General features: G+C 48.1%; 1 protein-coding gene across 1 annotated transcript in view; it reads right to left on the bottom strand.

Annotated features, from left to right (window-relative positions):
- Positions 1 to 26,095, bottom strand: part of LOC146822010 (cysteine-rich venom protein-like) — a 280,985-nt gene that overhangs the window by 13,924 nt on the left and 240,966 nt on the right. The window contains exon 7 of the mRNA XM_085609411.1: positions 8,640 to 8,728. Coding sequence (XP_085465537.1) covers positions 8,640 to 8,728 — 89 coding nt within the window. The remainder of the gene's footprint in view (positions 1 to 8,639; positions 8,729 to 26,095) is intronic.

Below are 26,095 nucleotides of genomic sequence, written 5' to 3' on the forward strand. Positions count from 1 at the left end.
GAGGTAATGTGAACGAGACAGGCCCTTTGTGTAACGGCAGAGCACAGCCTATTGAGTTGCAAGTGGGGCTGTGCCCAGCTTGGCTTACCCCATCTTGACAACAGATCGCCCAATCAGGCACACGTCATCCATCTATTGTGTGACTGTCTGTGAGAAATTCACAAAGTCTAACTGCCAAATACACTCAGTTATATAACCTGATGCATGCTTGTAAGCTGAGAAGTCATAAACAACCCTTTGACAAGCTGACATACATATCTAAACATTGCATTAAATGTTTTGGAGGCCCAGGAGATCTGGTCAAGTGACCTCCCTGTGTCTCCAATTTCAAAACTGTTGGTCAAGCACGCACAACTAATATCGAGGGAACAGGATGCTCAAGCCCTCAAGAGTATGGCACATGGGCCTGGGCTATAACATTGTATGAACCAGGGATCCTGCCGATCTAACTTTCACTGCCTTACGGCAAGGTTATGAAAAAAACAGCTGATGAGCCTTCAATTCAGACTAATTTTAGAGCAGAGATGAACTATACTAAACAGTCGGTGCTCACTTATCAACTGGTCCCTTCCCTGGTAGTCGGTGGTTATTCGTATCTAGTGGATATCCCGTTTACGCAACACAAGTTTATTTTAATTTGTTTTTGTTTGAACCTTCTCCAATTAATGTTGGGTTTCCCGTCAAAAAGATTTAAACACTCTGATTTATTACACTGCCCTTGTGACGGGAAGTCGCCTCAATCTGATTTACATGTAACTTTTCATTGTGGTTGTTATAAAAAAGAACGTATGGAATATATTGTCCCGGATTTAGAACGGGGAATTTGAGACAGTGTTGAGTAGCATTATATAGCATTACATATTTTAAAGTCATTACCCAATCCTTTAGTTTGCTGCGCAGTGGTGCGCTATTGGTGGATCTGGATTTTAGATGATTAATCTATAAGTTTTAAATAACCTGCATTTTATCCAAAATTTGACATGTTCTGATGTATTTGTTACTGTCTATTCTGGGACACTCAAAATGTTTACTGTTCTGATATCTTGAGGACGAATTTGGAAATGAATTGTTGTCTATTTTATTGGTTTTGATTAAATTGTTTCCTATGTACTTGTATGATCTTAATTGTAAGATCGAATAAAGTTTGAAAGTGAAAGTGAAAGTGACTAATTCCTTTAAAAGCCTATTGGTTTGGCTGGAGGAATCTCGATGACCCCATCAGACAATGTCGTCTATACATAAATGGAGCAGATGGATCACTAATTTATATTCTCTGTATCAGCAAAAAGCTACTCAGAAAGTTCTGGTTGTGGCCAATATTGTTTGCCCTAAACATCAGGACTTGTTAAGGCACCGTGCAAGCCTGCTTGGGAGGCGACTCATCGCAGCTTGCGGTCCAATTTCTGAAATTCATGAAAACTGCATTAGCATCTCCCGTCATTGTGGTCAATACCATATATTCGGACAGGCTGCTAAGGTCAAAGACAATTTATTTTTATAATTATATAAGCATTGTGAGCTGACCCTGCACACAGGATAAGCAGTGCGTCAGGTATTGGGGATATCAGTGTGCAGGGCATCTCATGCCCTCTGAGGTCTTTTTGAGCATGAAGCTAGAAAATACTATTGCCATTGTAGTCCTTTTTATCCATCACACTTAATAGTCCCTAACACATTGCCAATTTGTAGGCTGCAGATAAACCTTGCACTTTATTTAGTCCATAGCTTTGGTCCATTGCCTCAAAGCAAATAGATCACCCTGGCCCAACCCTGGTCCACGGAGGCTAGAAATCACTACTTCTGATGTGGGCCTCCTCATTGAACAGGCTCTATCAGTACCCGTGCTCTTTAAACATATTACCTCGTTCCTGCCCCCAAATTAGGCCCCCCCAATTAGATATGCAGTTAAAACATTGCATTCCATATATAGCCGGGTCTGGTGGCTTAGGGCCATATGTATCAAAGGGTTTTACCCATTCTGTGTCTATGAGAAAATGTGTTCATACATATGGCCCTTAGTAGACTAATGCATCTACTGTATGGGCCTGTGTTCAACTGCGTGGTCACAGGTTCAAATCCAAGTGGGTCCATTCAGCCTTTTATCCTTCTGAGGTTGATAAAATGAGTACCATTGAGTTGAGAAACAATAAAAATCTGTTATCATCAGTGTCAAGATACCCTAGGGTGAATGTGCGATTTACAAATACACGTTATGTTATAATCCATCCTCCTAGGCCCCACCCACGGAATCAATATTGGAGGTACAGTTAGCACTTTAGGAATGGCAAATATTTTTAAACACTGCACTTTACTTAGGTTCCAGCATCGGAAGGCTCAGAGGGGGTCAAAGCTAGCCCGCTAGGCATGCAATGCAGAGGACTTTGAAACTGCTGTTCTTAATTTTTTTTTAAGCATGTCCTTTTAGCATTAATCTGTTACTAGCTATCCATATATTGTATTTAATATGGAGGGTGGGGTTTCTGTGGTAAAAATTTTAATTATCCGTGCAATAAAGAATGTATCTATCTATCTATCTATCTATCTATCTATCTATCTATCTATCTATCTATCTATCTATCTATCTATCTATCTATCTATCTATCTATCTATCTATCTTTCCATCCATCTATCTACCTATCTAAGGCAGGCTGTACGCACCACATGGCTAAGGGCAGGAGAATGCCAACTTTCTACAAAAGCTATTTTCAAAATTGTAATTACAAATCTGACTTTACCATTAAAGCAGACTTTTCATTACAATTTCATAGATACCAAACATTAAATGCTCACCTGGTCCCAATCAAACAAAAGTCAACCTACTGTTATCCTATAGGACAGGTAGGTCTCACAGTACTGAGAAACTAATGTAGGAGTTTTGCACTGCCAGGAAATAGAAAAATTAAAAGTACATGTCCAACCTTTTAATTACAATGCACCCTGCTCTATGGACCGATATCTGTGCTACCTATGGCCTCATTTAGAGGTGACTAATATGTAATTAAAGTGAAGTTCAAGGCTTGGAAAGAGGGTTACATTGCCAAGTCTAGTTGGAAATTTAAAACTGCATTCATGCTTGGGACATGTTTTAAGAAGCTACTTAAGTAGGTAGCACAATAAGTGCTGCAGGCCCACTAGTAGCATTTAATTTACAGGTCCTGGGTATATTGCACACCACTCTACAAGGGACGTTTAAGTAAATTAAATATGCCAACCAAGTGTAAGCCAATTTTACCACGCTTTAGGGAGAGAGCACAAGCACTTTAGCACTGGTTAACAGTGAGTCCTGAAGCCAACAAAAACGAATTTAGCAGAAAGCTGAGGATAAAGGCAAACATTTGGGGGTGACGTGGCACAGAGTGCCAGGTCCAACAGGTTGCTTGTGCTCCGGCTCAAGGATGACCTAACCTGATAGTTCAGGCTGCAAGGTTCCTATTGGGTCAGGGACGGGGGTGATTTGTATATGGCTGGGTCCAAACTGGGGTGCTTGGTGAGCAAAAAAAAAATGATTTGGGATGCTACTGCAATTACCAGTGGTTACACTTACTGCAACCATTCCTTCCATCACCTTTTGTGTGTTTCCATTAATTAGACTAACCCTTTAGAAGCCTACAGTCTGCATTGCTAACTTAAATGCATATTTTCCTGAATTTCAAACTTCAAGCCTCTAAGTGCTTCAGCATAGAGCCAGCAAATGAGTCAGGCTTTGTTCATTTAACCTTTGCAAAGCTGCCACTGAAAGAAGTACCAATATGCATAAAACAGCCATACAGCATCACCTGGACCCCGAGTCTTCAAGCACCCTGACCATGGTGGGCTTGCCTCAAACAGCAACCCTCAATGAAACTATTAATTTGCTGATAGCCATCTGCTTCGAGCAAGAATCCAACAAGAGTCTTGTGTCTCTCTCCTTCATTTCCCATTGAGAATTGTGACACCCGTGAAGTGGCTGTTGCGCTGTTTAATTCAGAGGTCTAAACCCACACCCTTTACTTTGACGCTGGCAACCTGCTCACTTTAAGTTGACGTTGCTTTTAAAGGTGTGGAAGCATGATTCAACCATCTGACTAGGCCAGAGTATTATTAAAGGAAGCTGAGTGCCTTAGGAATTTTATGGCCCCATTTACATCAGTGGTGACTTTTTTCTCTTTCTTTTTCGAAATGTTACCAATGTATTCCTAGTGCTTTGAGTACCTATTTTTTAATGAGATCTTTATTTTGTAACTGAGTTCATATCTTAACTTCATTTGACTGTTCACCATCAATGGAATACATACAGGGCTATAATCCTCTACAGGCCATTATTAGAGAGCAGTGGAAACTCAGAATGGTCTCTCTTTGAAGTGCACATACCAGCCAAAAATGGCTACACATTCTAAAGCTGACTTTTAAATGCTGACTACATTAAAGTCAAATTGGAATTGATGAGGTAATAGTGTTGAGACTTTCATTTTAAAACTATTTCAATTCGAACTATGTTGAATTTTAGGTCTATTTTATTACATGCATTCTTTAATTTTAAAATGTTGTAACTGTAGCCTAGTAACCCCATAATACTCCTTGATTCTTACCATCCATGAACCTTTACATCCCCACCTACCCCTTAAATGCTAAACACCATTACCACTCCTTGACGCTATCCTGCTCTCAAAAGTAAAAACCCTCTCTCGCACCTAACACTACCCTACCCTGACCCTAACAAACCGCTACCACCCTTGAACGCTATCCTTCCCTAAACCCTAAAAGCACTTTTATGCTCTCTAGCAATCTGTGAACCTTAAAACCCAAACTACCCCTCAATACTACAATGTTTTTTCTCTTATTCTATTTAATACGTTTTTATAAGTTACCTACCTTGTGTTAGCACTTTCATTCTACTCTTTTCTCGTGAGTAGCCCAAGGTTATTCCATTCAGATTATGTTTAGAGTGTTGAATTTTGAATAGGAGTCAGTTTATGCTTCTTACCGGCACTGCCTGTCAAGTCCTCTGCTCCTGGGGACATTTTGTGAAAATAAAGTTATTGAAAGTTTCCTCTTTCACTGTGTCTTCTTCAATTTAGCGATGAGGAGGACTGGTTCTGTGGAAATGTACTCACCACTGAGGAATATTTCATCGCTTTGCTTTCTCTGATGACTCCATGTCATCACTGTAAGCTCTGAGCTTGTGTACATTATGCATCTCGCTTTTCTGCTACATTAGACTTTTGTCAACCTTTGTTTGAGCATTCACACAACCCTGCTGCAATTTCTGTAGTGAATCGCTCCTCACCTTTAAACATCCTGCTGCCTCCCTGCGGCAGTGCCTGCATGCCTTCTACTGCCATGAGCCATCTGGTTCCAACGTTCCAGCATGCCACCATCTTAGGTTGACCAAGAATTCTAGCTCCAATGCTTCTGACACTGCCAGTCAATCAGATCCTATACAACGCAGTCTGATATTGAACGCACATTTCATTTTATAGCATCTACAGTGCTTTCCTTTGACTATCAGGTATCCCTTAGGGTTTCACTTTGCTGCCAAATCACCTCCTTGGCATCCTGTGCTTCATCCAGTTACTTTTGCATCTCTCCAGGAACTGTGGTCAATAATTATTTATGTTTGTATGGTCTTTCAACCTATACATATTTCTCAATATGGAGCAGTGGTATATTCCTCCACCTCCACTACTTCAGAATCTGGGTGATCAACTCATGAAGTGAAGTAAGTGGTTGGGGTTATGCAATATTTGTATTGTAGCAATTGATGGGAATTCCTTTCCTCCTGTCAGAAAGAAAGGTTTGTTGGTAAATTCAATTGGTTCTGAGGCACCAGACCTTTTTGATCATCATCCGGTTTTATCTACATCTCAAGGAGCACAAGAGTATGATGAGTTTAATAAGGCTTTGGATACACTTAGATTACATTTACAGTTTAATCACACATGGTCATGGAACGATGTAACTTTTATTCGAGATATCAAATGTCCACGGAACCTATTGAGAATTATGTGGCAGATTTGCGTGGCCTTGTCAGCAAAGAGCGCCTTTGGAGTAATTACGGAGCACTATATGCAAGACCAAATTATCATGCATTGCTACAAACTCCAGAACAACTTTCCAGACATAGAAATCCATCTCTTTCTGACGTTATTGAGGTTGCCAGGGGTATTGAGAGATCTGTCAGATCATTTAAGGTGTTTAATGAAGAGAAAGGTAGTCATGTCAATTTAGCAATAATTATCAATTCCAAAAAGAACAAGTTCAACAAAAACAAATATTATTTTGATGGGGGAAAAGCAAACTGTTCAGAATGTGGTTCCAATGTTTACTCAAAATGTTTGTTCAAACAAGTCTGCATGTCCGCCCATCAATAAGGGCTGCTTTAAGTATAGTAAAGTCAGACACTTTTCTAACATGTGCTGATATGAATGCATCATTCATGCTATCCAGGAGAACACATTTCAAATGTTTCTCTGAGGAAATTGAGAGAGACACTATGGTTCTTGTTGTTGAGAATGCTTGCCTAGAATCTTATTCTGCTATTGATAAGGAGCCATGTAAACCGCATCTTGTGAAGTCACCATCAATGAAGTTAAAACAATTTTGTTGGTCGAATCGCGTTCTCCTTTTTGCTTGATTTCTGACAGGTTCGTCCAAAAATTGTGAATGGACAGGAAATTGGAAAATAATGACAACCAGGCCTTTGGTTATGGAAATTCCATTATAAATATCTTAGGATATTTTATAGTTGCAATTTCTTTTGAGTCTTGCACCATTTTAGAAAAGATTTATGTAGACAGAAATGGTCAGCATGTTCTTGGCGGATACACCATGAAAATTTGGGTGTGATTTCGGATCCCTCAGCTGAGTTACTAGTTTACTGTATGACCATTCATCAGGGTACTGAGAGAATTATTGAACAACAATCAAGATGTGTTTTGTAAAGCTTTGGGAGTTGTGCAGGGATTACTACACAAGATTAAACTCTAATCTGGTGCATCTCCTGTTAGGCGTAAACTTAGGGATGTTTCTCTAAGTGCAAGGAAAGAACTTAGTGTATTACTCAAACAACTACAAGATGATGGTGTTATTGAAGCAGTTAATGCTTCTCAGTTGGTTTCTGCCATAGTTTTTGTCCCCAAAAGATCTGTATCTTTAAGATTGTGTGTGGACTTAAGATCTCCTAACAAACAGATTGTTGTGGACTGTCATCCTCTTCCAAAGATTCAAGAGTTACTTGCACAGATTAGTGGAGCAGAATTTGTCACTTCTCTTGATCTCAAGTCTGCTTTTCACCAAAGGGAATCGGAAGAGGATTTCAGACATGCAACTGCTTTGAATACCCTGAATGGGGCTTTCAGATACATAAGAATGCTGTTTGGCCTGGTGTTGGCTGCATCTGTTTTTCAAAAACGTATGTTTTCACTCTTTGTGAAAATTGTTGGTGTCATTGATTGTCAGCATTAACTAATAATTTTTGATGATAGTGTTGAAACACACAACACTACATGATCCTGTGTTTTACAGATTGTACATAATAAAGTTATGCCCTTACAAATGGAAATGTGTAAGTTTTTAACTCAGGAAGTGGAAAGTTTTGCTCATGTTGTTTCTAGCAAAGGTATGTGTCCTAAACACAGTTTGCAGCATTCTTTTGAGTCCATGCCTTCTCCAACTGATAAAGATCAGCTGAGATCATTTTTAGGGTTATGTGAGTTCTTCTCTAATTTTGTAGACAAGTGTTCACATATTGCTGCTCCACTTAGATTTTTGCTGAAGAAAAGTGAAAGGTTTATTTGGTTGCAAGAACATCACCTTGCATTTGAAAAGAGGAAGTAATCTATTATTAATACTGCTCCTCCGTCTCCACTTGACTGAAAAATAGCTGTAATATGTTGATGCTAGCTTGGATAGGTTGGGAGCAATATTGAATCAGAAAGATCACAATATTGAAAAAACAATGCCCTATGTATCCAGACCATTTTCTTTGACTGAAGGTAGATATTCTACACTAGAGCATAACACTTTGGCTTGTGCATGGGTTTTTTAACACTTTAAGACTTATTTGTTGGAGAACAGTGTTACTTTAAAAACTGATCACAAGCAACATTTGGCTTTAGTTAATGGTAACGGCACAGGCAAAGTGTCTGCTTATCCGGAGAGAATTTTATCTAAAATGTCTGAATATAATTTTTCAGCTAATTATATTATTAAATCGTGCAATATAGTAGCTGATTGTTTGTCGAGATTGCCTCAATCCTGTCCTATAGATGACCTGGAAATTGTTCAGAAGTGTATTGTTGCATCTGTTGATGATGTTCTGAGAGAATCGAACAAAAGATTTTCGAAAGAAGCCTGGGTGTAAGATAGTTTGATATTATTTAAAGCACCTGCATGGGAGTAAGGACAGTGTACACGTGCCTGATAGAAGCCTACACAGACTTAAATGGTATTCTTAATGAAATACACATGCATACAAATTTAGTGGGCACAAATATTGCTTAAGTGACAGAAAAAAAGCATTTGTAAAAAATCTTGGATTGAAAATACAGTACGTCACACACAACACTTTGCCTGTACTCCTTCATCAGTAGAGACAAATTTGACATCTTTTTAAAATATTAATATCTGGAATGTTGAAAAAATAATTTGAATGTACTTACTGCAAAGTTTGTTTTCGCAATTGTTTGGACATTTGCCGCATGGGGTACCTTGTTCGTATGGTTTAGTGATAACCTTGCCAATGTTTCCCCTGCAACAGTGTAAAAAGAAATATAAATTTACTATTCAGTTTTACATAGTTTGTATTGTTCTGCACAGAAAATATAAGTATAATTAGAGGTTATAGTTAGTAAAGGAGAAAGAGAGCAGTATTTCCACCAGGAAAGTAGTGCGCTGAACAACACATCATGGGATGCCAAAAATTCCGATTTAGGAACAGGGGAAGAAGGAAATAGTAAATTGTTCAACAAAATTTATTTCAGTGGAGTAGTAAAGCTCCCGCACTATGGGCCATATGTAGGTAACATACAATTTACCGATTCATAAATACCGAATTTTACCGAATCGGTAATTATGAATCGGTAAATAGTATGTAGGTAAACAATCGGTAAAAATTACCAATTCGGTAAAAATCGGTAAATGAATACCGAATCCTAAATACCGTCCGGAATCATGAATCGGTATTTACCGAATCGGTAAATACAGAGGTGGTATTTACCGAATCGGTAAATACCGAATCGGAGTTTACCGAATCGGTAATTCAAATATACATCACTTGATGAATCAGCCAATCCAGTGCAAGGCCAACCCCACCCAACCAGGAAGTGGCCACACCCAGGCAGGTGCACACAATCAACAGACTCTGGAGAGGCTGGGAGTGCAGAGCAGAGCAAGGGAGCCAGTGCCTGAGTGTGAACCTCAAACTGACAATGTCCAGCCAGGAGACAGAGAGAGATGGAGGGGAAAGGAGGAGGAAACAAAAATTTAGCCCAAAGGAACTGCAGGTACTAGTGGAGGAGGTGGTCAAGCAGCACCAGAAGCTGTTTGGAAAGCAGTCCCTGCAAGTGCCTGAGTCGGAGAAGAGGAAAATCTGGCTGGGAATCCAGGCGCAGGTGAATGCAATCGGAGTGACCCCCAGGGACATAGACGTGCTGAAAAAGCGGTGGTACGACCTACGTCTCGTCACGAAGAGGAAGATGGGGGAACTGCAGAAGGAGGCCAGCCGGACAGGAGGGGGAAGGAACAGGGCACCTGCCCTTACAGAACTGGAGGAGCTGGTGGAGTCCACAATAGAGCCCGAGAGTGTCGTGGGGATTGGGGATGCCGACAGCTCTGCCAGAGCCGCCACCAAACAAGGTAAGACGCATGCACAGCAATGTGGCCCCCCCTACCCCTATCCCAAGTCCCCAATTGGGCAATGAGTATCCCACTCCAGTCCATGTGTTAGTGCATACTAGCAATGCATTATGGGAGATGTAGTCCGGGAAACCCCAACCATGCACTGAATAGCACAGAACAACAAGGCATGTTACACACATTAGCGAAAAGCAGGCAGAGGACAATGTGAGAGTGTTTCAGAATTGTATTGTGATGCTAGCAATGCAGGGCTTCAGGTACACTGAGCTGATGTTGCATTTCTGTCCACAGACGATACATTGCGCAGGACTGCACATGAGACGGAAGAGAGGGCACACCGGAAACACAGCTCAGGGAAGGCCACCACCAGTTCTGGCCAGAGATCAGCACCACATGCAGCCTCACCACCACAGCTAGCATCACCACCACAGCCAGCATCACCACCACAGCCAGCATCACCACCACAGCCAGCATCGCCACTCATGCTGGAGTCACCGGCATCATCACCGCCTGCATTGCTCAGGTCGAGGAGGCGTGCTGCTTCCAGGTTGCAAGTGTCGGAGTCCTCATCCGAAGACTGCAGGGGGCCGGAACCATCCACTGTGCCCCTGGATGGTAGCCATGCCAGTGTGCCCTCCGCCTCTGAGGGAGCACACACAGGTGCCTGATGTCGCCGCAGGGCTCGGGTGCAGAGTCCACCACCACAGGGTGAGATCCATGGAGTGTTCTCAGGGCTGGAGGCCACCATGGTAAAGATACAGCGCCTACAGGCAAGGGCAATGATGTCAGTGCAGCGGCAAATGCGGGGACTCCAAGATACATTTGTAAATATGGACAGGGGCATCAGCGCTATGGCTGAGGGAATGAGTGAGATGGCTGCGGGCATGCGGGACATGTCCCAGTCCGTCATGCTGCTGTGCAGTAAGTTTGATGCGGACAGAGCTGCACGGCGCCGGGAACGGCAGAGAAGAGACAATCATACACGGGCAGTCAACCGGCTGGCAACTGCCACTTCGCTGCTCTGCAGGCGCTCTGTGGCAATGCAGGAGGGCCTGAAGCACTGCAGCAATGACGTCTCAAGGGGGATGGTGAGGGTCACCAGTGCACTGGAAGTGCTACTGACAAGCCAGTCGGCCACAACTGGTGCTGGGCATGCTGTGGACAGCGTAGAAACCACCAGCAGGAGCAGCAATACCCCCCTGTCCCAGATACACGGAGGAGCAGCAGGCGGCATGGGGCTGCCACTAGCGAGGATGCACAATCAATGGCATCCCGCACTGTAGTGCGTGGGCGCAGACACTAAAGCTGCACAGTATAGCTTGAGACATTTGGGTGAAGTAACCCTTGATTTGCAATTGGTGATTGCATAATATTGAGAGGACAGGTTTTTCTTTGTGTTGTGGCGTAGTGCCGCATAATTAAACTACGTCATGCCATCCAACTACTGTGTGTGTCCCCTTATTTACTCAGAAATAGTTGCATGTGATCTCTGCCCGTCTCTCTCTCCCATCTGTTGCTGTTGCCACTCCAGCTGCGTTGGCCTCTGGCTGTGCAGACTCATCATCATTGTCCTCATAATCAGTTAGCTCCACCTCTGTACCTCTCTTCGTGGCAAGGTTGTGCAGCATTGCACAAGTGGCAATGATTTTGCAGCAGATGATGGGTGAGTACTGGCGTGCGCCTCCGCTTTTGTGGAGGCAGCGGAACCTGCTTTTCAATAGTCCAAACGTGCGCTCCACCACATTGCGTGTTGATTTGTGTGCCACATTATATCGTCTCTCACTCAGGGTTGATGGGTGTAGGTAGGGAGTTAGGATGAATGACCGCACGGCATATGCACTGTCGCCTAGGTGAGTAAGAGAGAACCATCAGTCACATGCCTCAATACACAATAATTTGCAATAAGTATTAGGGAGCGTCACAGCGATTTACCTAGCAGGTATCCTTCTCCAAATTCTCCGGCAAGCAGTCGTGTGTAGATCCCACCGTTCTGGAAGATGAAGGAGTCGTGGGTGTTCCCAGGAAACTTTGCTACGATATCAGTGATAATGTTCCCTGCATCGCAGATTACCTGAACATTTATGGAGTGGGTGGACTTTCTGTTCCTGTAGATGTGCTCAGTGGCTGCTGGTGGGCAGATTGGAATGTGTGTGCCATCAATACAGCCTATGACATGCGGGAACTGTGCCATCTGGTAAAGGTCTGTCTTGGTTTTCTGCAGTTCAGCCTGTGTGTTTGGGAAGCTGATGTAGTGCTGCATTCTCTGCATCATGGCATCCAGGAACTTCCTGAAGAAACGGGACAGGCAACTCTGGGATACACCGCCTACCGCAGCTATCACTCCCTGGTAACTGCCAGATGCAAGTAGATGTAGGCTACAGAGAACCTGCACATGTGGTGGTATGGCATGCGCCCTTCTTGTTGGCTGGTCCAGGAGTGGGTGCAGGTCCCTTATCAGGTCCATGATGGTTTGTGGATGTAGCCTGTACCTTTCATGTATCTCAGCCTCAGTCTGTTGAAAGAGTGTGATGCGCTGTCTGTAAATGCGTTGCTCCCGTCTCCAAATCCTCAGACCTGCTGCCTGTAGACGTAGGCGCCTTGCAATCACATACAGAGCGGCCATGTTGTCCACGCTGTTGCATTTTGGGATTGCTTATATGCACTGTTGATGCTTACCACCTGCTTTCAATCTGTGTTAATTACCGACTCTTAAATACCGAATTTCATGGATTTCTTAAATACCGAATTTACCTACATCTCTTTTCTCGTTTTACCACTTCATATTTACCGAATCGGAAAATATGTATTCGGTAAATATGAATCGGTAATTTAGAATTCGGTAAATATGAATCGGTGTTTACCGATTCTTATTTACCGAAACCCTCTTTTTGGCCTCCTACATCTCAATTGACTAAATACCGGTCGGTAACGGGATATTTACCGAATTTTGGCTGTTACCGACCGGCATTTAGCTACCTACATATGGCCCTATATATTTATAGCATAAATGAATCACGATATACAAAAAAGGTGTTGCTGTACTGTGGGACCATTGTAAGTGGGCATCTCAACAGCCCTGGGAGTTGTGAATTCAGAAACGCGTATGCTTTTATTGTAGAGATCCCTTCCTTGTGCTTCACGTCAGCCACATGCAAACCATTCCGTACACATTTTGGACCCACTTCACAAGGCCTTTTCAGTGTGTATGCTTGACGGTCTAAATATGCAACTGTTACTTCCAAATGTCCGGTAGCATGACACACTTACTGAAGGAAACAGTTTCTTGAAGCAACCATGTCCTAATCAAAATGGGGGAGATTCCTACAAGCGATTGTGAGTATAGGGAGTAGTAATACAGGAGTAATCTTTTATGTACTTTAACTTGCCTTTGTGAGTCGGCTCCAAAACCCTCATGTAAATATAAGTGCAAAGAGGGAAAGGGCTGTTCTATTTGTACTAATTGTATGAGCATCTTAGGAATATTCCCATTTTCATTTAATTATAGAAGTTTTGAGAACATAAAAAAGTACTACAGATATACTTCAAACTACTATTGTGAATAGGCTCCTATGTCTCTAAATCTGACGGCCAGGACCAATGCACCAATAAAACAGGTCAACAGAATTGCCTAAGACCCTATTATTTGCAGGTGTCAGGAGAAGGCTATTTGTAGAGGGATTTTCTTCTGAGCATGCATTGCTTGAGATGTAGTCAATAAACTCATAAAGTCAAAGGAGGTGGAGAGAACTATGGAGGATACATTTGCATGATCAAGAGCTGAAGTTGGCTACTGCTTCCTAAGGTTCCCAAAAAGAAGTAACTTCTGTTTAAAAAAGTCCCTAAAATAAGAGTTCCCTCATTAGTTTTTGGAAATAGTCAGGACAATTCACCCAAAAAGCTGTGAATCTGTGCCCATTAAAGTATGCCTAGATACAGGTCCAGATTACCAACATATAGTATATTCAAACATTCCCAGTAGCACGCCTGGAAAACTGGCATGCTGAGGTATCCAGGCATATTACTGGGAATGTCAAGTACAATATTCCCCGGGGTCCTATTCAAGTTGTGGTTAATTCTACAAAGCCTTCAATTACTGAAGGGTGAATGTACTTCAGTCCAGATTTTGCATATAATGTGTAACACAGTTTAAGCATCAACCTTTAGTAAGCACTACAGACCTACACTATAAATGCCAACTCACATTATGAGGCTTCCCACAGGTCAGTACCAATCCCTGAAGAGTTTCTACAACAGGCTACCCGTGCACAGATACTGGGCAGCACTACATAATAATCTCACACGCTCAGCCCATACATGAGCTTACACGCTTGTGCTCAAATGTTCATTTGTAACCAGCCCAGAACCTTTTAACCTAGCTGAGCCATTGTAGCCTCACCTTAAAATGTGGAAAATGACAATTAGCACTATCAGTCCATTTACAGGGAGTGAGACTGAGGTAGTGAGGCTCACCCACAGTAAAAGGCAAAAAGCAAATAGTCCAAAGTAAAAAATCCTTGGAGCGATTCGGGTGGCTCTAAACACATGTACACAGTCGACCTACTGCAGAAATATTGCTGCAGCGGATATATATGAATACTACACCGCATCTCATCTCTTAGTCATTAATGAGTGGTGGTATAGCTCACAAGCAGACCTAGTCTTTATTGTGGAACGACTGGCAATGGAAGGCACCCCCTTGCAAAAGTTCCAAATAGTCAGATTAGTCTAGACTCCCTCCTCCCAACCAGTAAGACAATTATAAAATGATGGCGACGCACAGTGAAAACCATGGGCTGGATGGGATGGTTGACACAAGCGACCCCATTGTGGCAGGGCACATATATACGCTCTGTCTCCGCATTGGCAGACTTTCACAAATGGGACCTTCCTGGAATATCTACACTCAAGCAAACAAACAGGGGATTATAAAGAGCGTTACTCACCTGTGAGGGTCTCAAGGCGCAGGGGTGCAGCTCCAGATCAGTCGAAGAGCCAGGTCTTGAGGCATTTCCTGAACGTGTGCAGACTGGAGGAGCTCTGATGTTGATTGGAAGCTCATTCCATGTCTTTGCTGCAACGTAGGAGAAGGCTCTTCTGGCTGCTCTGGTTCTGCAGATGCGCCCTCTGCAGGGGTGAGGTCGGCAGAGCGGAGTTTCCTATTGGGTATGTGGAAGGAAACTCTTTCGTTGAGGTATTTTGTTCCGATGTTGTGGAGAGATTTGTAGGCGTGGGTGAGTAGCTTGAAGGTCACTCTTCTCGATGGGGAGCCAGTGGAGGTCTCATGGGTGCTGGGTCATGTGCTTTTGTCTTGATGTTTCGAGGACGAGTCTGGCTGTGGTGTTCTGTATGGTTTGGAGCTTGTGAAGCAGGATCTTGTTGATCCCGACGTAGAGGGCGTTGTAGTAGTCCAATCTGCTGGTTATGAGTGCGTGGGTGACGGTCTTTCTGCATTCGGGGGGGATCCATTTGAAAGTTTTGCAGAGGATGCGGAGGGAGTTAAAACAGGTGGAGGCAACGGCGTTGATCTGGCGGGTCAAGGAAAGGGAGGAGTCTAGAATGATGTTGAGGTTCCGGGCATGGTCCGTCGGGGTGGGTGGGTTTCTGAGGACAGGGGGCCACCAGGAGTTGCCCCACGCAGTGGGGGAGGGTCTGAGGATGAGGACCTCTGTCTTCTCTGGGTTCAGTTTTAGGCATCTGTTGCTCATCCAGGCTGCAACATCTTTCATTGCTTCTTGGAAGCTGAGTCTGGTGTCTTCGGGGTTCTTTGTGAGAGAGAGGATGAACTGTGTGTCGCCGGCGTAGGATTCTATGCTGAGCCCATGCTGTCTGATGATGGTGGTCATGTAGATGTTCAAGAGCGTGGGGCTGAGCGAGGAGCCTTGGGGTACTCCACAGTTAATCTCAGTAGGCTCGGAGAGGAAAGGAGGGAGTCTGATCCTTTGGGTTCTGCCGAAGAGAAAGGAGCGGATCAAGTCGAGGGCATTTCCCTGTATACCGGCGTCGTGGAGTCTAGCTGCAAGAGTCTGGTGGGAGACTGTGTTAAAGGCTGCGGAGAGGTCTAGTAGGATGAGGGCTGCAATGTGGCCGTGGTCGAGTAGCATGCGGATGTCATCGGTGGCGGAAAGGAGGGTGGTCTTGGTGTTGTGGTAGCTGCGAAATCTGGACTGGGAGGGGTCGAGGATGGCGTTCTCTTTGATGAAGGTGGTCAGTTGGGTGTTGATGAATCTCTCGGTGACTTTGGTTGTGAAGGGAAGGAGAGAGATGGGCCGGTAGTTTTTCAGGTAAGTCGGGTCAGCTGAGGGTTTCTTAAGGAGGGGCTTGACCTCTGCCCACTTCCTGTCGTCAAGGAAGATGCCGGAATCGAGGGCGGCGTTGATGGTCCGGCCTAGTTCGGGTGCTATGGTGGCGGGGGCTCTATGGTAGATGTGAGATGGGCAGGGGTCCATGGGGGCTCCTGGGTGGGTATTCTTCATGGTTGTGGTGGTGTCTTCAGTGGTGGCAGGTTTCCAGGGGTTGATGGTTGGTTGGTTGCCAGTGGTGGGGAGGGGTGTGGTGTCTGGAGTCTGTTCGCTGAAGTTGTCGTAGAGGGCCTTGATTTTCGGTTAGAAGTAGGAGCAGAGCTTTTTGCAGAGGTCCTGAGAAGGTGTGACGTCCTTGGCTTCGCTGGGGGGTTTGGTGAACTGCTGTATGATGTTGAAGAGTTCCTTCGCATTGCTTGCGTTGGTGTGGATTTTATTCCTGATAAAGGTCCGCTTAATGGCTCTTATGCGCTGGTGGTATTCGTTCATGGCTTTTTCTGCAGTTGTTCTGGTCTTCATGGTTTTCCTGTTCCGCCAGAGTTTCTCGAGACATCTGCAGGAGCGCCTGGCTTCTTGGAGGTCGGTGGTGAACCAGGTGGCCTTCAGAGGGCGTTGTTTGACGGGGTGGAGGAGGGGTGCGAGCTTGTCAGCACAGCCGGCGATCCAGCGGTGTGGTTATTTGGCTGCAGAGGGGCGCTCGTGGAGAAGGGTGGTATTGAGGTTTTCCTCTGTGATCTAGCTCCAGTTTCTCTGTGGTGGGCGCGGGGCGGGTTTGGGTGTGGTGGTGTACGTGAAGTGTACGCAGTGGTGGTCTGTCCAGAGGGGCTGCATGTTGTGGCTGCAGTGGGTGTTTATCCCTTCTGCAAAGATTGGCTCCAGGAAGTGTCTGGCTCTGTGGGTGGGGGTGGTTACTAGCTGCTTCAGTCCGAGATTGGCGAGGTTGTCAAGGAGGGTGGTGGAGTCGGGGTCGCTGCTGTTGTCAAGATGGAAATTCAGGTCTCTGATGAGAATGTAGTCCATGGAGGCAATGGTGTGGGGTGCGGCGAGGTCGGCAATGGTGGTGGCGGAAGAGGCATGGGATACAGGGGGTTTGTCAAAGAGGGTCCCGCTTAGCGTGGTTCTGGGGCTGGTTTGGATCTGGAAGTGGAGGTGCTCTGTGTTGGAGAGAGGGCTGATCATGCTGTGGGTGGAGAATCGAAGGGAGCTCTTTTGTGCGATGGTGAGTCCTCCTCCTTGGCGGAGGGGGCGGTCCTTTCTTTGAATCTTATATCCGTCGGGGATGGCGATGGCTATGTCGGGGCGGAGGTGGCATTGGTCCAGGTTTCCGTGAGTAAGGCGCGTCAGGCGACAGGGAGTCGAGCAGGTCCTAGATCTCCGCAGCGTGTCTGTGGAGGGAGCATACGTTAAGGAGGATGCACGCCAGGGCTTCATTGGTGCGGGTGTCCGTCATGGGTTCTGCGGTCGGGGTGAGAGCTGGGGAAGGACAGTCCGTAGTGTCTGCAGGTGAACTGGCCGTGAGTGGTGTTCATCGTTGATCTCTGGCCATGGATGTTTCTCCCGGGGTTGAGTGTGAGGAGGGCGTCAGCAGTGTAGCGGTGGGGTGTCGTAGGTCCAGGGTCCCTGGTGCTGGACGAGGTCAAGTCACGGATAGGCGTAGATGGGCATGGCTTTGGCGCACAAGCAGCGCGACCGCACAGCGGCCGCCATTAAGCAGGGGAGAGGGGCAGGACAAGAGGTAGGGAGGCGGGAGTGGAGGCTTTGTAGGGGGCAGAAAAACGGTGGAGCAAAGGACTGGCAGGGAAAAACACCTAGCAGGGCAGAGGAGAGAAAAATCAAAAATAAATTAAGAGGGCGAGAATAAAACGAAAAGTGGGCGAGAGGGAAATCAATGAAATAATGAGGGTGAGAAGCGGAGACGGGTGCAGCTCCAGGCAGGAGTCAGGAACAGTCTGCCCTCTCGTACCCTCACCAGGAGGATGAGTCGGCGCATCAGCGAGCCGCCAGAGATACAGAGCTGGCAGGGAGAGAGCTGACCTAGACCAGAGGTCAAGGTTTCACTCGCGCTCCCCCGCAGCGTCCGCCATTGGGGAGGGGGGCGGGACAAGAGGTAGGGAGGCGGGAGTGGGGGCTGTGTAGAGGGTGGGGCCACAGGGGCAGAAGCGGCGAAGCAAAGGATTGGCAGCAAAAAACACCTAGGTGCCGATTACGATCAGGTAAAAACAGGGTACGAACCGTCGTTCGGAGCGTTTTCTCCGTCCGACTCGTACCCGGTCGTAACTTCACAAACATGGAATTACGATTCGCACGGAAACACCATTTCCGTACGAATCGTAAAAAACACCGACCGACGAAAATATACATACGAATGTGATCCGGGAATGCTGTGACGTGACGTCGGGACGCTTTCAGGCAGCGTTTCACGACCCAGGAACCACGATTCGAACCGACAGCAGTCCAGACGGCAATATTTTCACGGCACCCAAAAAGTGCCGGAAAGCGAAGTATGGCACGAAACGACCAGAGTAGGTGGCCCGGTACGTGCCATACCCCCCCCGCCCCCGTACGTACGCACCGACATATGCGCCGACCCCCCCCAGCCCCCCGTACGGACGCGCCGACCCCCCCCAGCCCCCGTACGTACGCGCCGACCCCCCCCCAGCCCCCGTACGTACGCGCCGACCCCCCCTCAGCCCCCGTACGTACGTGCCGACCCCCCCCAGCCCCCGTACGTACGCGCCGACCCCCCCAGCCCCCGTACGTGCGTGCCGACCCCCCCAGCCCCCGTACATACGCGCCGACCCCCCCAGCCCCCGTACGTACGCACCAACCCCCCCTCCAGGCCCCGTACGTACGCGCCGACCCCCCCCAGCCCCCGTACGTACGCGCCGTACCCCCCGTGTATGTACACCCGTGTACGTTCGAGTCGTACCCCCACCCGTGTATGTACACCCTTGTACGTGTCGAACCCCCCGTGTATGTACACCCTTGTACGTGTCGAATCCCCGGCGTATGTACACCCTTGTACGTGTCGAACCCCCCGTGTATGTACACCCTTGTACGTGTCGAACCCCCTCGTGTATGTACACCCGTGTACGTTCGAGTCGTACCCCCACCCGTGTATGTACACCCTTGTACGTGTCGAACCCCCCGTGTATGTACACCCTTGTACGTGTCGAACCCCCCGGTGTATGTACACCCTTGTACGTGTCGAACCCCCCGTGTATGTACACCCTTGTACGTGTCAAACCCCCCCGTGTATGTACACCCGTGTACGTTCGAGTCGTACCCCCACCCGTGTATGTACACCCGTGTACGTGTCGAACCCCCGGTGTATGTACACCCTTGTACGTGTCGAACCCCCCGTGTATGTACTCCCTTGTACGTGTCGAACCCCCCGTATATGTACACCCGTGTACGTTCGAGTCGTACCCCCACCCGTGTATGTACACCCTTCGTACGTGTCGAACCCCCCGTGTATGTACACCCTTGTACGTGTCGAACCCCCCGGTGTATGTACACCCTTGTACGTGTCGAACCCCCCGTGTATGTACACCCTTGTACGTGTCGAACCCCCCGTGTATGTACACCCGTGTACGTTCGAGTCGTACCCCCACCCGTGTATGTACACCCGTGTACGTGTCGAACCCCCGGTGTATGTACACCCTTGTACGTGTCGAACCCCCGTGTATGTACACCCTTGTACGTGTCGAACCCCCCGTGTATGTACACCCTTGTACGTGTCAAACCCCCCGGTGTATGTACACCCTTGTACGTGTCGAACCCCCCGGTGTATGTACACCCTTGTACGTGTCGAACCCCCCGTGGGTTCATACACGGGGGGTTCGACATGTACACGGGTGTACATACACCGGGGGGTTCGACACGTACACGGGTGTACATACACCGGGGGGGGTTCGACACGTACAAGGGTGTACATACACGGGGGTTCGACACGTACAAGGGTGTACATACACGGGGGGTTCGACACGTACACGGGTGTACATACACCGGGGGGTTCGACACGTACATGGGTGTACATACACCGGGGGGGTTCGACACGTACAAGGGTGTACATACACGGGGGGTTCGACACGTACAAGGGTGTACATACACTGGGGGTTCGACACGTACACGGGTGTACATACACGGGTGGGGGTACGACTCGAACGTACGGGGGCTGGGGGGGGTCGGCGCGTATGCGGGCACATGTCTCCATGGTTGCTATGGGAGTTCGGTGCGGACGGTGTTTTTTCCATACGGTTGTAACATCGGACGCACGGGATGGATCGTAATTCCGCGGTCGGACTTCACTTTTCACATTTGTACGGTAAATCGTCCGTGGACGTGTCGGACACATTTTCCGACCCGAGGACGTGTGGGGAATAATTCCCAATGCGATTCGTATGGACTTTTTACCATGCGAATCGTAATTGGCAGTTTGTACGGCACTTGTACGATTCGTACGGTAAAAAGACCGGATACGAGTCGTACGGGGAATTTTTTTACCGGATCGTAATCGGCACCCTAGCGGGGAAAAGGAGAGAAAGATCTCAAATAAATTAAGAGGGCGAGAATAAAATGAAAAAGAGGGCGGGAGAGAAATAAATGAAATAATGAGGGCGAGAAGCGGAGACGGGTACAGCTCCAGGCAGGAGTCAGGAATGGTCTGCCAGCTCAAACCCTTACCAGGAGGAGGAGGCGCAGCAGCAGGTTAACAGAGATGTGGAGCTGCCAAGGAGAGAGCTGACCTAGACCAGAGGTCAAGGTTTCACTAGGTGGCATACAGGGCTGTACCCCTAAATTATTCCAGCAATTACAAATGGAGTTTCACATACATAAATCACAGTTTTACAAATATTTACAACTGAGACACTCCCTAAACCCCCAAATCAGTCAACTAATCAGTGCCTGAGTTTCACCCCGTAGAGAGCCGGCTAATAATGGGAGACCTAGGAGCGAATAAGATCAGACAAAGTTATCAAACTTTGACCACTCACACACGTAACACTTTACACAAGACTAGAGCCGCCTGGGAAATGGATATACCAACCATGACTGATGATGACTGGACCTAGGCTTTGGCTCATACATGAAAGGCAGCGGTTTCTTCATGATATCACCTCATTCAGTTAAAATATTTACATTGCGCATATTATCCCCAATCCCGTCTGTGGAAAATGGGCGTTATTCAGTCCCCCCATTGCCTCCGCTGCACGCAGCTGAGGGCACAATCTTGCATACGGTTTGGAGTTGCGGGGTGATACAACTGTTTTGGCGGAGAGTTATGTCCTGTCTTGGGCGTGTCCTGACTTGGACCATTCCAAATGATCCCAGGTTGTTGCTGCTTCACAGCACCAATGAGATAGGCGGAAATCGCTGCAAACATCATCTGTTGCTTCTAGGCCTAACGTTGCCCACAAGAGACATAGCCCAGAAGTGGAAAGCACCCTTTCAGCCGAGTTTGGGGGGATGGAAAAAAGCCATGGATTAAATGTATGAGCGCCGAGATTGTAGTCTTTCAGGCTCAGAGTTGCCTGCAGAAACATAGAAAGATCTGGTGTGGCTAAGTGACATATTGAGGTGTTGATTTCCCCCTCTGCCACACCCTGACCCTCCATAAAGTACCTGGCAACATTTACTGCACACTAATGATAGTACCGGTTTCTTGCCTACCTGGTTATCTCCAAGAATCCTCTCAGGTTGCCAGGATCTTTTTATCTGCTAAATAGCGTGGAGGGGAGGAAATATCATTATCAGAACATAATCGCCAAAATTAGATTTCATTTGGAAAGGACCACAGACTCCGAATCTAAAATTTGTAAGATTTTATTACAACCAAAAATAGCTGAACATACAGACACCTCAATACAAGGTGTAAAAGGTAAATGGGCACTAATACAAAAGCAAGTCTACGTAGGATTCTCATCCGACTCAATACAAAAAGAATCACAGACTCTAAGATCTTCAAGAAAGAAATGGTTAAGCCAATATACAAATTAGGAATCATTAGTCTAGGAAGGAAAGCATTAGTCTATCCCTGCACTAACTCTAAAGTGACATCCCTACTTAGCATTCCCAATCCCAGGCAAGAGAATAAAAAGGTGTCAGAAGTGAAGACTTCCTAAGAAGTACATTAATTTAGTCAGAGCTCGATCTAAGATGCTCTTTCTAGCTTCCCGTCTAAACCTCAACTGCTCAACCTACGGGGCACTGTCCCTAATACAAAACCCCAAAATCATAGAACAAGCCCTTCGGCACACCTCTTCAGCCAGGTCTTCTCCCTTGTCTGGCATCCAACGACGGTTAGCTTGACCTTGGGTCCCAGGCACCTTCTCCGCTGAAAGTATCATCCTCACATTCCAGTGTACTCCCCTGTTGGCTTCTTGCAGCATCCTAACTCCTAAAACAAAGACCTAGGTGCCGATTACGATCCTGTAAAAACCGGGTACGAACCGTCGGACGGAGCATATTCTCCGTCCGACGCGTACCCGGTCGTAACAATATACAAACATTGAAGTACGATTCGCACGGAAATACTATTTCCGTACGAATCGTACAAAACCCCGACCGACGAAAATAAACATACAAATGTGATCCGGGAAAGCGCCGACGTGACGTCGGGACGCACGCAGCCTGCCTTTCACGAACCAGGAAGTACGATTCGCACCGACATCATCCCGCACAGAGAATATTTTCCGGCACCCAAAAACTGCCGGGAAATCAGGACGACGCGAACAAGGAGTACCTGCACACGACGGACAGACATGGACCCGAACCTATGTGTCATCCCCGCCCTCATAGCAGTCGACCTCCTCTACAAGTTACGACGCAGACGCCGCAGAAGGTCAGAACAACAAAGGGAGGGGGGAAAGGGGGGGGCAGGAGCAGGGGCAGGCCACAAAACCCCCACCCAATTCACACAGCACACATGCCCTGGACATACCTGACCCCCAGGCCCTGGTCACTACGAGGGGGTGGGGGCGTGTCCAGCAAAGCCAGCGCCCGCCACAACGGCAGTGTTTGATGACGCGAACCGGTAACACAACAATACAGGTACGTCCCGTACCCACGCCTTAAGAGCTTGGGTATGAGTCGTACCACGCCCACACCTACGTCAACCCAACAATGGCGGGACGGCTCGTACCCACGTGGCAAAGGCCTGGTTACGGCCCGCACAAGCATTCCACAGCATGGGTACGGATATGTACGGACCGTACCCCCACCCGCGTATGCATGGAGCGTACCCCCCACCCCAACAGTGTACGTACGGACCGTAACACCACCCCCGTATGCATGGAGCGTACCCCCCACCCCAACAGTGTACGTACGGACCGTAACACCACCCCCGTATGCATGGAGCGTACCCCCCACCCCAACAGTGTACGTACGGACCGTAACACCACCCCCGTATGCATGGAGCGTACCCCCCACCCCAACAGTGTACATACGGACCGTAACACCACCCCCGTATGCATGGAGCGTACCCCCCACCCCAACAGTGTACGTACGGACCGTACCCCCACCCGCGTATGCATGGAGCGTACCCGCACTCCAACAGCGTATGTACGGACCGTAACACCACACCCTGTATGCATGGAGCGTACCCCCCACCCCAACAGTGTACGTACGGACCGTACCCCCACCCGCGTATGCATGGAGCGTACCCCCCACCCCAACAGTGTACGTACGGACCGTAACACCACCCCCGTATGCATGGAGCGTACCCCCACCACAACAGCGTATGTACGGACCGTACCCCCACCCGCGTATGCATGGAGCGAACCCACACCCGTGTATGTTCTAAGCGTACATATCCTGAAATAGGAGGGTTGGGTGCAGAGTCCTCCCAGCAGTGCCCAGACATAAGAGGGGTGTGTGCAGAGTCATCCCAGCAGTGCCCAGACACAGGAGGGGTGGGTGCCTAACACTCCCAGCAGTGCCCAGACATACGAGGGGTGTGTGCAGAGTCCTCCCAGCAGTGCCCAGACACAGGAGGGGTGGGTGCCTAACACTCCCAGCAGTGCCCAGACATAAGAGGGGTGTGTGCAGAGTCCTCCCAGCAGTGCCCAGACACAGGAGGGGTGGGTGCCTAACACTCCCAGCAGTGCCCAGACACAGGAGGGGTGGGTGCCTAACACTCACAGCAGTGCCCCTGGAAAGAAAAGGGTGGAGTACCCACAGATCCAATGGCCACAAATGTCAGCCAGGTGCACATGGATCCTGCAGTACATGTACCACATGTGTGCGAGGCTGGGAGTATACACATGCATAGCGCCAAAAAGAAAACATGTCCACATGAAGTCATGTCAACAGTCTACATACACAAGTACAGTGACCACCAAGAACGCCACGAATGATGCAGGTGGAGACATCGCTCTGCATGCATGGCCAAAGTCTAACGAGTCCGTCACACACCCAGCCAATGTAGACACAGCTCAGCACCACATATTGGAATGACCCTGCAGGGAAGATGTCAGGTCACACAGAGGAAGGAACACACCTTGGGACGATGTCACCATGCAGTAACTGCTTACATGAACAAAGTTATGTAGCCAACAGCTTGTGATGGCACACAGATACCAGGGTCCACCCTATGACCAGCACAAGACTACAATTCCCACACACCCAACACATTATCACCACCCAAAATAATGGGGCAGCTCCACCAACAGCAATACCAGATAAACAGTAGTGTACTAAGGAAAAAGAAATTGCTTTATTCAGCATCCAAAAATCTGTTTGTCCCTTGAAAGTCCAAAATGTACAATGCCCATAGGGCATTCCAAAGTTCAAATCCAGGTGGGGGACACAGTGGGACGCGTGTCCCCTAGCTTGCCTGCACAGTCAGATTCCTCAGTCTTCCAGAGGGGGTGGGGCATCATGTGGGGGGGAAGGACCAGGCACCGCAGGGACATGAGGGCGAAGGGTAGGCGTCGTGGGTGCAGGGACGGAGGACTCCACCACAGGGGGTGGGGCAGCGCCAAAGGCGGAGGTCAGGATGGCGCTGCACACCTTAGCAAGGTCCTCCAGCGACTCCCCTGCACCCGAAGGAACCACAGGCCCCAAGGAGGGGGGGGGTCGGAGGGACGGGTCGCAGCGCCACTGGGGGAGGGTGTGGACAGGGGGGTGACTCAACTCCCCTGCCGGTGTCCTGCCTCCACCGCTTGCGGGGTGGTGCCACACTGGGGCTGATGGACAGACTGGGCAGGACTGACCCTGTATCCGACTTTTGGCCAGGAGAGCTGAGGGAAGGGGATTTGGAGGGAGTGGATTTTGTGGAATGCGTACTCCCACTCTGGCTGCGTGTCTTACGTTTAGCCCCCGACCCAGTGGGTGTGCCTACTTCACCCTGTGTGTGCGTGCCAGTAGGTGTGCGTTTGACCTTCCCTGCTGGTGTGGTGCCTGTGTCTGTTGTGGTGGGTGCATGCTGATGTCTGGGTGTATGTGGGACAGGCATGGGAGTGGGAAGTGTGGATGGGTCAGGGGTAGGGGGTTGGACGAAGCGCTGCAGGAGACCCACTGCTGCAGTCAGTGTCGAGTCAATGGACACCAGCAAGTTGCGTTGGTCAGCCTGCGATGAGAAAATGCCCTCCAAGTATGCCTCCATGTTGTTCAGCACTTGGCTGTGGCCATGGAGGACATTAAGCATCGCAGCCTGACCAACCTGCAACTGCCGCTGGATGTCCACAGACTCGGCATTGGCGGCAGCAGTGGAGACAGGGGCAGGGGGTGCGGTGCCTGGCAGGAAGGAGACATGTGGTGACCGGGCACGCTGGGAAGAGACACGAGCAAGTGGGAGGCGGCTGATGGCAATGTAGGGGGCGGGGAGAGATGTTGTGCTGCTGTCAGCTGGTGGTGCAGCCTCCGCACACTCGGAGAGCTCAGCCTCGGACCCGTCAGCTTCATATTCTGTGGTGGCAGTGGACAGGTCCTCCGCCTCACTCCCCTCCGCCTCAGTTCCA

This window comes from Triturus cristatus, chromosome 6 (genome assembly GCF_964204655.1).
Source record: "Triturus cristatus chromosome 6, aTriCri1.1, whole genome shotgun sequence".
Classification (NCBI taxonomy): Eukaryota; Metazoa; Chordata; class Amphibia; order Caudata; family Salamandridae; genus Triturus; species Triturus cristatus.